General features: G+C 37.2%; 1 protein-coding gene across 9 annotated transcripts in view; it reads left to right on the top strand.

Moving 5' to 3' along the window:
* RIMS2 (regulating synaptic membrane exocytosis 2) overlaps positions 1-13,554 on the top strand; it is a 267,667-nt gene that overhangs the window by 6,867 nt on the left and 247,246 nt on the right. Inside the window, exon 2 of one of the 9 annotated variants that reach the window (XM_070940384.1) lies at positions 10,088-10,101. The exons of the other annotated variants lie outside the window; for them this stretch is intronic. Coding sequence (XP_070796485.1) covers positions 10,088-10,101 — 14 coding nt within the window. The remainder of the gene's footprint in view (positions 1-10,087; positions 10,102-13,554) is intronic. 9 annotated transcript variants of the gene reach the window in all.

Here is a 13,554-nt window from a genome sequence, read left to right as displayed (position 1 = left end):
GAAAGTGGCCATTATCTGAAAGTGGCCATTATTATCAAGCCAATTGATCTCAAAGTGGATAGGATTCTGGTGGCTGTGAGCTCAGCCACCTTTGTTTTGGACCCTCACCTCTTCTGGTTGGTTAAGGTTAGATGATGACATATGCCTGGGTTCAAGCACTAGTTAATACCTCTGCAAGAGGGGAGAGTATTGCCTGCCTCGAAGGAGGCTGTGATATACTTCCTTTTCACGAAACCATCTTGAATCAGTGTTAGATAACTTTTGTCCAGTCTCCAACCTTCTCTTTTGGAGGAAGGTTGTTGAGAGGATGATTGGCATTCAGAGGGTTCTGGATGAAGCAGATTATCTGGCTCCTTTTCAGCTTGAGTTCCGGCTAGTACGTAGCACTGAAATGGCATAGGTCATGCCTGCTGATAACCTTTGAATGGCCTGGGATTGGAGTGTTGCAACTATCCTGGCCACGTCTGGGAACCAGGAATGGGAAACACTGTTTTGCAGTGGTTTTCTTCCTTTCTCTGTGGTTGGTTCCTATCAGTATTGGTGAGTGCAGTGTGGGGTACCACAGTCTCAAGGCTCCCCCCATTCCTCTTTAACATCTATTTAAAACTACTGGGTGAGTCGTCTGATGGCACATGGTATAGCATCAGTATACTGATGATATCCAATTATACATCTATACCCCGGGCTGGGCAAGTGATGATGTTAAGTGCTTGGAGGGTGCAAGGGTCCGGATGGCTCAACCCTGGCAAGATGGAGTAGCTTGGGTATTTGGGCCTCCAGGGTCTGGTGACTTGTCATCTGGTCAGGGTTGCAATTCCCTGGACCAAGCGGACACATAATTTGGGAGTCTTGAATTCACACTCCTGTTTAATGAGTCAGTGATAGCTAGGCGGGGAGGCGGGGGCTTTGCACAATTTTTTAATGCACCAGTTATGCCTTTTCCTGAACCAAGAGGCCTTTCTCAGGGTCACTCACTCCTTAGTCACCTCCTCATCGGATTATTCAATGTGCTTTACATGGAGCTATGGTTGAAAAGCACTTGGAAGCTATAAGCCATGGACAAATAGGTGGCAATATAAATCTAATAAATAACTAAATAAATAACTAATAAATAAATAAATAAATAAATAAATAAATAAATAAATAAATAAATAAAATCACTGTCCAGAACACAACAGTATGCACAGTATTGGGTGGCCATAGGTTCACCCATGTTACAACTTTGTTGCACAAGCTGCACTTTTTTGTTCTGGATGCAATTCAAGATGCTGGTTAATTATCTTTAAAGCCTTACATGGCATGGGACCTGGCTATTTGAGGGACTCCTCTCCCTAAGAATATCTGCCTGTGCCACTAATCATATAGAGAGGTCATTCTCCATGTCCCCTTCCTGAAATTTTGTCATCCAGTGGAACCTTGGGAAGATCCCTTTTCCATGGCTGCCCTTACATTGTGGAATACCCTCCCACTGGCGATTTGACAGACCCTTCATCCTTCTATCCTTTCAGAAGGCTGTTAAGACCTGCCTTTTTACTGAGTCACTGAGTTTGTATGGGTGGAAGACATAGAAATAGAGTAGCTGAGTGTGACATCCCATTTACAGTGAGGGTTTTTGTTTATTGTTTTGTTTTTATTGTTTTTATGATTATTCTATTTATTGGTTTTATGATAGTTGTTAGCTACCCAGATTGCTTAAGGATGGCCATATAAATCTAGAAAGAAGGAAGGAAAAAGAAAGAAAAGAAAAAACAAAAAATTAAGGCAGTGCTTATCAGCGTCAGATGGCACAATATTGAACAAGTTAGTTTAATTGCCCCTTTCAGCTCTTATGGTTCTATGGTCCAAAAACTTGATATGCTAAAACTGGTTGTACTTAAATTTTGCTAACTGAATATATTATTAAGGACATTTAAAGTAAGCAGTTATATTGTTAAATCTTTTCAGGATGTCTTGTACCTTTTAAGGGTGGTCTCTTTTTGAAAAATTCATTATTGTCCGAAATAAATTTGACATTGCCTCTGTTTGTAAATTGGTGAGTTTAGAAATGGTATTGTAATCTTTTCCTGCCAAGCTGGCATCAATTACATTTTTATGAAAGTCTTTAGAATTTTCCTGAAGTCCATGTTTTGCCTCTTGAATCTACATGGTGATTCAAGGTGGTGAGAAAAACCTACTATCATCAGGAAACCAATGTTTATAGGTTTTATATTGAAAGGCTGGCCAAAGCAGTCCTGATGGTTTAATGAAGTACTCATATAACTGATCCTATTTATCCTTTTAATTGAATTGACTGAATTGGGGTAGTGGTATAATAGCTAGCATATCATATCTTGGATTACTTGTTTATGAATTAAATGAAACAGACACCAAACTTGGCTATTATTTGTATATTCAGATTCAATTTATATATAATTAATAGACATAACATTCTGGAAACCAAGTGGAACCAAGATCCTACTTGGTCCTTATGAAATTATAATTGTGCTCTAAATTTGATTAATCTCTCAGGAAGACTATATTTATTGGGATAGGCAACAACTCTAATAAAAAGGTCAGACAGAATCATTTGTTATCTATATTCTGACTTAGACACAAAATTAGAAAAAAAATAAGTGTATGTTGCTTTTTATATACAGTACATTTCTTCCTTCAACTGGTAAAAACAATGAAAGGAAAGGAAAAAGGTCCTGTTGCTAGTGAAGGGAGATTTTTCTATAGCAAATACCTGTTGCAATAAGCAACTAGCAGTTGTGAACTAGGACAACTCTCCAGGCATATAAGACTATAATCTTAATGATCCCCGGGTATTGTGACTTGAGATCATATTAATTGGGAATTATGGGACATTTAGTCCAGTCTGGAAGACAGAAACTGAAGGAAATGATAAGAATATATTGTCTTGACTTGTATTTGATTTAAGAAGATAATCTTTATTTTTGCTCTATTATGTTATTTCTGTATGCCCTGAGCAAAGATATATATTCTATGAATGATCACTGTATGTTTTAGCATTAATATCATTATTACTGGCTTTTTTATTTCCCTCTTTACTGTTGGGAGCCATTCTAATTTGTTCATCCAAACTACGGAATGCCCTGCACAATTTAGGATAATATGCATAGTTTTAGGAATAGTTGGTAATTCTAATTAATTGATTCTCATAAATTACTTTATAATTCTAACATCTCGTATTTTATTCTAATAAATAAAATATGACTCTAAAATAAATATTAGTAGATAATATTGTCTTGTAATAATGAATACTTTGCAATAATGTTAGTCATTAAGGTGCAATTCTTTTGTGCACTAAATTACATCATAGATAAATGTCATCTTCTGTACTTTGATTTCCTTCATTTATTATACATATGTAAGACTCCCTTACTGTATGATCTACTTCATATTTTTAGAAGTTAATTTAATTTAATTAAATTAAATCTATTCTACTCCTGGATAAGCATGAAAAAATTTTCTGTATGAAATAGAAAGTTGTATGCTTATATAAAATGAATTTGGCTGTTGTTCAAATTGCCAATTAGTTTTTTATTAACTAAATAATGAATCTTTCCCACACATGGTTTAATTTTTTTTAACATACATTTGGAAAATGTATCTTTTAAGACTTTCAGGAAATCATGTAATTACTGAATTATTGTAAGTGAGCCAGGGATCAGAGAATGTTAAACTATGAGGAATTTTGAAATTCTGGATCTTATACTCATATTTAATTAACTGGAGTTTACAAAAGTGTTGTCTACATTTTCTATATGCAAAGCTAATATGTGAATAATGAACTGAAATTTCCCATGCAGAATTAGAAAACTACTGCAATGCTCTCTACATGGGGCTCCCCTTGGGGTGCACCCGGAGGCTCCAGTTGGTCCAGAGTGCGGCCGCGCGGGGGATTATGGGAGCGACGGGGCGCTCCCATGTGACACCTCTCCTGCGCGAGCCGCACTGGCTCCCAGTGGTCTTCCGGGTGCGCTTCAAGGTGTTGGTGACCACCTTTAAAGCGCACCATGGCTTAAGGCCGGGGTATCTATGAGACCGCTTTCTGCCGCCAATAGCCTCCCATCAGCCAGTACGCTCGCACAGAGAGGGCTTCCTCAGGGTGCCATCCGCCAGACAATGTTGGCTGGCGACCCCCAGGGGGAGAGCCTTCTTTGTGGCAGCATCCACCCTCTGGAATGACCTACCCCAGAAATACGCACGATACCAGACCTCTGGACTTTTCGTCGGGCCCTGAAAACTCATTTATTTCACCTAGCCGGGCTGGCTTGATCCCATCCGTTCGGTTTTAATTTGAAATTGGTTTTAATTGGGTTGTTTTAAATTGTGGGCCAAAATTATTTAATTACCTTTTAAACTGTTTTTTAAATTTTGTATGTTCTGTTTTATCTCGGCTGTTCACCGTCCTGAGTCCTGCTGGAGAAGGGCGGTATAAAAATAAAATAAAATAAAATAAAATAAAATAAATAAATAAATAAAATGGTGTTATAGCAATCTGCTGCTTATCAAAAAAGATAACCTCATAAAGTCTGAGTTGTATCCTGTGCTTGGGGCAGGACTTTAATTGTATTTTTTTAAAAAATGAAATGATCTCTTTTGTCTGAAAGTTTGGAGTTTGAAAAACTAATTTCTTCAATAGCATAAAGAACTGACTTCCTGAATAGCATAAATTCACAAACTCTGAATCATTCATATCATATGTGCTGACTGTTTTGCACACTAAAATAATTTCTGTGTACGCTCCAACCCTGGAGGTTTTCAAGAATAGATTGGACAATCATTTGACCAGCATGGTATAAGGTCTCCTGCCATGAGCAGGTGTTGGACTAGAAGACTTCCAAGGTTCCTTCCAATCCTATGATTTTATGATCTGTATATTTGTACATGTGCAGAGAGATTTGGATTATGGTCAGTATCTTCAATGATATAATATGGAAATATGCTGTTCGTAATGTTTTAGTCTGTGTCACAAGTTGCCTTTCTTGTAATACAGTTCTTCCTAAGTCTCTCTTAACACTGAGAGTTTGTGAGTGAATCTCTCTAAAGGAGCAAATCTCTGTGGGTGGCAAAGACAAGAATAGCATCCAATTTAGAGTTAAATATATCTAATTTAGTCATAGATGGTAAAGGACTGAGGAAATGTTAAAAGAAACAATGAAGTCAGAACTGTTTCTAGTAATTAGTATGTGTACTTTTAAGTTTTATATTTCTATCAGCAGATATATTAGTTCAACATAAAATAAAATTCAGTATTATTATATAATAATAACAACAGTTTAGCAGATGTAGTGAGATCTGAATTTAACAAATCTATTTAATTTTGGCTTGTTTCCTTATATTTACCGAAGCTCTAGCCCTTTCTTAAACATATTGGAAATGCTAACACTTTTTTTCTTTTTTGCCTGTGCATGTACTTTGTTAAGTACATATTGAATTAAGAAAAAGATAGATAAGAAACATATGTTTACAGATAAAGAGTGATGGGAATAAACATAATCTTCAAGCTAAGCAATCTGTTGTAGAGATTGGCTTTCCTGTGCTGAGTTCCATGTTAAAAATACTTCTATTATTAAGAAAGCACGTTTTGGATTGCAGAAGATCCTATCGTCAATCTCTTGCATTTCTTTCTCACAAATATCATTAATTTATATATTTAGACTAGGATCCAAAAAAACCTGTGAGCCTAAAAGATGGTGGTTCCATAAACAGTTCATGTTGTAATATGAATTAAGCCAGCCCAGGATTTTCTGCTATAGGAGATAAAGAATAAAATGCTGCTCACCAATTGGGTATACTAGAATCAACTAAAGCAAAAGGGACAGCGGGCTAGGAAGCAATGAGTACTATGAAGGATGAAAAGAGGGTGAGAGTGAAGTTGTGGGCAAAGAAGAAAAAAAAGGGATGTTGGGAGATGTTGTTCAAAGTGAGAAAGGATACCTTTAATCACTGATTTTGTATCTAGGCTATCAGAAGTTACTTTTTGCTGTTCTGTTTTGCTGATCCTGAAATTATAAAGGTCATAGAAGTCATTAAGAACAGCAACATGAACATTTGTTGTACAGTTGTGGTATTATCTGAATACCACTGGTCTTCCTGAGCCAGCCCATATTTAGCTGTTAGAGCAGGGGTGTCAAACTCAAGGCCCACGGGCTGAATCCGGCCCATGGGGTGCTTAGATCTGGCCCACGGCACTGGCCTGGAAACAGCAAAGGACCGGCCCACAGTGCCTCTGCCAGTGAAAATGGAGCTTGGGACGGCCGTATGCAGCCCTCGCGAGCTCTGTTTTCGCTGGTAGAGAGTTGCAGGAGGCCATCCCAGCCAAAAAGGGAGCTCAGGAGGACCGTACATGGCCCTCTTTATTTATTTTATTTTATTTTATTTTATTATTCATATTTCTATGCTGCCCACTCTCCGAGGACTCTGGGTGCCTTACACCAAAGACAGTATACTAAATAGCCTATTGCCCCCAACAATCTGGGTCCTCATTTTACCCATCTCGGAAGGATGGAAGGCTGAGTCAACCTTGAGCCGGTGAGATTTGATCCACTGATCTACTGAACTAGCAGTCAGCTGAAGTAGCTGCAGTACTGCACCCTAACCACTGCGCCACCTCAGCTCTTGAGCTCCATTTTCACTGGCAGAGGGTTGCAGGAGGCTGTTGCAGCAAAAAATGGAGTTTGGGAGCCTGTTTTCGCTGGCAGACCACTCGGGCCACCACAGGTGCCCCCGAATGATATCATGCTAGCCATGCCCCCCTGGCCATACACCCCTCCCCCCCCCGAGGTCAAACACAAACCTGATGCGGCCTTCCATGAAATCAGTTTGACATCCCTGTCTTAGAGGTTTCCTGAAACATGAATTGTTTTCTTTCTTTTTCCTATTTATTCTCTTTTCCTTCTTTGTTATATTCTATAAAACTGAGGTCAGGGACAGTCTTTTTTTTAAAAAATTGTAAACTATTGATACGGTTAGTCCTTGAGTTACCACCATTTGTTTAATGACTGTTCAAAGTTATAACAGTGCAGAAAAAAAGTGTTTTATGACCAGTCTTTGCACTTAAACATCATCACAGTATTTCCATTGTCATATGATCCAAGTTTGGGCATTTGGCAACTAGCCTATATTTACAATGATTGCAGTGTCCTGGGGTCATGAGATTGGCTTTGGCAACCTTCCCAGTTGGCTTCTGACAAGCAAAGTCAATAGGGGAAGCCAGATTTGCTTAACAACTGTGTGATTTGCTTAATGATGGTGATAATTTCCTTAATGACCATGGCAATAAAGGTCATAAAATTGGGCAGGATTTACTTAACAACTGCATCACTTAGTGATGGAAGTTCTGGTCCTAGTTGTTTCCATAAGTCGAGGACTACCTATAATGCCTTTCAGTTTGAAAAGTGAGATAAATTTATCTTAAACAAGTACAACACAGTTTTAACAATTGTTATAAGTTTTAAGGATAATAGATGAGTGATACAAAGAGAGTAGAATAGGGATAGGATGATAGATGCAAAGAAAAATGGTGGCCAGAAAGGAGGTACATTAGGGAAGGGGATAACTGAGAAATCAGATCATTGCTTGCTTGAAGAGAAAAACAGGAGATATAGAAAGAGATGAGAAAGAGGAAATAGTTGGCAAAGGGGAATGCAGAGAGAAATAATGTGGGGAGGTGGAATTATTATGAAATGAAGGATATTCTGATGGTTCAAAACTATGATGCATAGGCTCTCAGTTATGCATGGTTGAAATTGTCCTATATTGTTTTACTTGATCAAGAACTATAAGTGATCCCTGAAGTGGGTATATGGGACAAAAAACTTGGAAGATTATTCCTAGCACTCAAGAATAAGAGGGCAAGTACAGCAGCAGTCATACAACAACATTATGCCTCCAGAAAGCATAAAAGGGATAGCAAGAACAAATACTGTAACCCAGTCCTACGAAGGAGAAAAGGAAGAAAGCTTAAAAGAAAGTTTCATATTCTAATAAACACTAAACCACTAAATTTACTCAGCTACACATAGCACTACTAGCAATTTGCTATGATGTTATTGTTCATCTTATATATGAGCTACTTTTGCCCCTTCAGCATCCTGTTTTCTTAGATAGGTTGGTTATAGTTATGGCCTTTACATGCCAATTGCATGATTTGTTACCTCTTCAAGGCACCCACTTAAGAAAACAGTAGGGATATGCATTATAAGAGAAGAGATTTCATTCAGAATAAGATATGATATTGATTAGTAGCATGCAAATGGCTGTGGTAGTAGTTGTGAGCAAATACTGGCTGATGGACAACTGTGTGAGTCTTTGACAGAATTGTGGTAACATGGGGCAGTGAGGTATGGTAACAGGCATTTTGGGTGCAGGGGAGGATTTTTTAATTACATTTGTTCTGCCCTCCCAAGTATTTTATAACAAAAGCTGATGACTGCAATTGTTTGTTTTTTAAAAAACAGATAATAAGTTATGTTCCCAGTACTTCCTGTGCTTCTGAAAGATGCTCAAGATTCTTGGACAAATCCATAATCTATACCAGGGGCCCTTGGGCCACAGCCCACTACCGGGCCTTGAGCCTTTCGGAACCAGGCTCTGGAAATAGCAGGTGAATGCCTGCCTTTATCCCCATTTGCGCAAGCAGCGGGCAAGCACATGAGTGTGCACTCCATTTGCATGAGTCTCCGTCACTTGCATGAATGGGGCTGTGCACATGCAAATATGTGCTTGTTTGCCTCCCTTCAAAAGCAAAAAGGCTGTTTCAGTTCTAAAATTGGAAAAAGTCCATAAATTCAAGAATACAATAAGGAGGCTTGGAATCATCCTTCCATGCTCTTAATTAATCATCTTGTCTCTTGTTGGAGTATAAAAATACAGTTCCTTTCTCCTGTGAATGCTGGCAATCACTTCCACAGATCTTTTCAGTAGTTCAAATCTTTCTTAGACTCTAAGAAATTGATCAGTTCCTTCTTTTGAAGATTGTCTGGGCTAATTTGGAAGTATATGGGCAAAGATTTTAGTAGATGGATAAAGTCTTTCCATATCCATGAAAATCTACCAGACATTGCCATGCAGTGCTCCTATAAATATTTACCCACGTTCACACTAAGGTTAATATTTCCATTCTTCTTAAGATTTCTTTTTTTGCAGCCAAGCATACCACCTGTCCCAGCTCCTATATAACCCCGATTCTTGTCTATCTCGCAAAAAGAATCTGCATGGCAATTGAGAATCTTTTTTTTTTCTGGATAAACTTTTCTTTCTTCTGATGAGTGGGTTTAATGGAGCTTTGTACTATCTCTAGGCGAAAATTGATACTTTAAAGTTCTATATGTATTATATTACTCTCTGCAATTCTATCCATATTGCTATGCTTTTTTTTCTGTAAATTTTAATAATTTTCAATAAAAAATTTATAATAAAAAAAAAAGAAAATCTACCAGACATTGTCACCCCAAAAGTGTTTCTCACAGTTATTTTTCAACACACCACAAAGAGTTTAAACTCTTATTTTAAACTTGTGCCTGAATTTCTGTGCATTTTCATGTCTTAACTTTGTAAACAGCATTAAAGGTTTTCAAAACAGTATATTCCAGTAAGATCCATCCAGAGAAATGAAAGCAATTCTAAATGCTTTGGCATGGAAAGTTGTGAGTATTCAACAGAAGAATTGTCCAAAGGGAGTTGTGATAGCTGGAAGTTCACAAGCAGCTGCTGAGATGACCCAATTCACACAGAATTTTCTTAAGTCGTCATAAGAGTCCAGCAACATTCAATAAAAGATAGGAGAAATTTAAGGCTGCCGTGCAGAACTGCTGTAAGAATTCTAACTATATGGAACACATCAAAGGGCTTTTGATTGTGATAACTTCCCTGATCACATACAATTCTCCATAGGTAACTCCTTGAGGGAGGACATTTAATTAATTATGAGCTAATTATCTCATTAAAGGTACAAAATATTAGAAAAAAAATCAGTGCATAAATGGTAATTTTATTACCTTCTTCCTCTGAGAGCAATTTCCAAAGTTTCTTATAATGCCAATTTCATTGTAAGATTAAAAACATTGATATTCTTCAGTAAGCCTCAACTGAGTTTTTAGTACAAGTGTTTTCAGAATGAGAATACAATACATGGCTAAAAATTTTGGTTTTTATATTTGTTTGACATTTGAGGATAGGATGTGGTACTAACATGCATTAAGCATTACAGTTTCAAAGCTCATTAAAAGAAAATGCTGCAAATCTTAGATGCTAATTGCTAATATTTACTTTATATTAGAAAAGTTATGGATAAGTCATATTGAAGATACGTTAGTAATCAGAACCAGAGAAACACATGACACAAATGGCAGCTGATCCATTTTCTTCCATTTTGAATTATTGTATGTGCAAAATATGTTACTGAGCAACACTATGTTCTATGTTAAATAAAGAGTTATGAGCAGTATTTGTCACAAACCACCTGTCAGCTTTCTTAGTATAATAGCATGTTTAGAAGTATTTTGGTACATATAAGAACATTTTTTATCCATAGGTATGTGTGTTCTAATGTAACCTTGTATAATATTCAGCCTTCACCTTTATTTTTTCCCTCTGTGCCTTTGTTTCAGCGTTTCCTTGTCACAATTGCCTCAACAACTTCTGGAGTTTTCTTGGTAAAATTCTGGCAAGATTTGAAATAGTAGCACCTTGCTAACTTTTACCTTTGCTCTAGTATTAGGTGCCATCTCCAGCTTTGATATACTGGAGTGGCAGTTGCATCAATCTTGACTCCTGGCAAGTGTCTGGGCAAGTCCATGCAGTTTTCTTGGCAACATTTCAAAAGTGGTTTGCTATTGCCTCCTCCTTCTATAAATATTTTTTTTTATTTGGAAGGAATGTTTAATTTTATTTAAATATTTAAAACATGTAGTTGCCCATCTTGAACCAAACTCTGGGTGCTTACAATCACAAAATAAAACAATACCTATCTTCAATCATCTCCTCCTCCTCCTCCAAATAATAGGTGTCAATAGAAACATCAAAAACTGTGTGCAAAGATCAGTGGCAAAATTGAAGACACAGTTGCTGATAGATATTGTAGACACCAAACTGGTCTACAACAAAGACCAAATGAAGGACAGAAAACAGACATAGCAAGGCAAAGTATTACATGAATAGTACATAAAAACAGACAAAGCAGATAATAAGACCTGGCATTGGCTTAGAACAAGAAAACTGAAGAAAGGGACAGGTGCTAATTCTGGCTGCACAAGACCAAGCTTTAATAAAAAATGCATACAAAACTAGAATTGAGAAGATGGCGACAGGTAGCAAATGCTGCCTCTGCAAAAAAGCTGAAGAAATAGTAGCCCACCAAATTGTTGCTGCAAACACACAAAGTAATAAAAAATAAAAATGCTAAAGTGTTTTGGGACTTTAGTATTCAAACAGACAAATACCTGCCACATAATACCCTAGACCTAATAGGTAATAGTCCATAAGAAAGACAAAGGAGTTCAGCTTGGGGACATGGCAATATGTGGAGACAGCAGATAGAAAGAACCGGAGAAAATCACAAAATACAAACACTTGCATATCCTGATAACATTGACCTAAGTTGTAAAAACTTTCTTTGTGTCATTACTGATTCTTCTGATTTTTTTCTTATTGAAAAAATTAGGACAGGTCTGAATGTGCAATAATGATATCAGTTTACAGTAGATAGGAAAATACATTACTAAGAAACTGGAGATAATCATTGCAGAATGTGGATGTCATTTTGGGACTGACTCTTCTATTGCTTGAGTCATTTAAAAAGAGGAGCAGTTGCTATTAATCAAAATGAAGTACTGGATTTGATTGGCTGTTTCCAGTTGCACCCTATACAAATTTTCCTAGTTGGCAGATGGGCAGAGATATTTTGGAATTGGAACCAAGTTAAATTTATATTTATCAACAGAAAAATAAAGGGAGGCTAGTATAAAACTATTTCAAGCTATTTAGCTCTTGTCAGCTAGCCATATCCTTCTGGGATTTGAACCTGGGCTACTTACTTATTAGGTACATGTATTAACCTCTAAGCCATGGGCTCTCCTCACTTTGTTGGATATACCAGAGGAGAACTAAATGATTTTTATCAGGGCAACCTGGTCTACCCAAATATGGGACAGACATACTTCCACTTTCACCTTTCAGCCAGTGGTGGGTTGCTAATGGTTCGCCCTGGATCAGGCAAACCAGTAGTGGCAGCAGCGGGAGGCTCCTCCCACCCACCCGGACCTCTGCGCGTGTGCAGAAGTGTTGCACGCAAGCGCACGTGCGTCCACAAGCAAACCGGTAGCAACAGGATTTGAAACCTACTACTGCTTTCAGCCCCAATCCAGGAGCCTTCGTAGGCAGTCAATTTTGCGACAAATATGAACCAAGTTAATATTCACCTTTTAATAATGGCGGCTGTACTTGACTTCCATTCCCCAAATCTGCTAACTAGCAGTTTTTCCCCCCATGAAAGAGTAAGTGGTATTATTACCTTGTCAAATTTGTCAACAGTTGTGGAGGCAGGGACAGGGTTACAAGGCAGCGGGTGATGGCAGTTGGTGCCCATTGGGATCACCATGTTGGATGATTCCCTCATGTCACACAATATATAAAGTTTATACTAAATTTAAACAATAATTATACAAATCTTTGACAAATCATCTAATGAATAAAAAGAATCAAATATTAATATTTAATCAGATTTCATTAAATATTTTATTTTATTTATTAGATTTTTTATCCTGCCTTTATTACTTTATAAATAACTCAAAGCAGCAAACATACATACCACTCTTTTCTCCTCCTGTTTAATTTACATTCAGGTTATTTGGGTTAGTTATTAATGACACTTTTGTATTTAGAGACTCCTACGTTCATGCTGTCTTTTCATGAATGAGGTTTCTATTCATTTTAAATGAATACAACAACTGCAAACAAACACAAATGAATGTCCCTAATTAGCTGGTAACAAGAGCCTTGAGCTCTTGCTTTAGAACAATTATTTGTTGGGTAAATATGACTTAGAATCATTATTTCATTAAACATTCAGGAATTCTCTTTGTACCAGAACTTGACTATGACTAAGTCTACCATATCTGGTCTTCATGACTTTAGGCAACTGCTAGATTGCAACAAAAAATTAGAGCTTTCTCTATTTCTTCTGTCACCTAGAGTTCAGCTGGATTTTTGCAACCCGGATACGGTAGACATCTGAGTGTTCCACCAAACACACCAAAAGAAAATATAGAGCAAGCAATACATTTCTGTTCTGGAAAAACACAAGTTTAGGCACACAATAAAATAGTTTGTTTAGATTTTCAGCTTTTACATTTAAAAGTCACTGTAGAGACTTATTTAATTATGTACAATTATCAAGTTGAACTTTAACAGTAAATATAAATGTGAAAGATAACTACAGTAAATTGCCAGCAAGCCACATTAACACAAAAATGATGAGACACTTATCCTGATATCCTGATGGAAATTCAGTCCTTGTGAAATTTGTATAGTAGAAACAGCTTTATT

This window comes from Pituophis catenifer, unplaced genomic scaffold, assembly GCF_029215685.1.
Source record: "Pituophis catenifer annectens isolate HBS135680 unplaced genomic scaffold, rPitCat1.0.hap2 SCAF_3, whole genome shotgun sequence".
NCBI lineage: Eukaryota > Metazoa > Chordata > Lepidosauria > Squamata > Colubridae > Pituophis > Pituophis catenifer.
The sequence above is the reverse complement of the archived record's forward strand: the minus strand, read 5'-3'. Positions and strand labels throughout refer to the sequence as shown.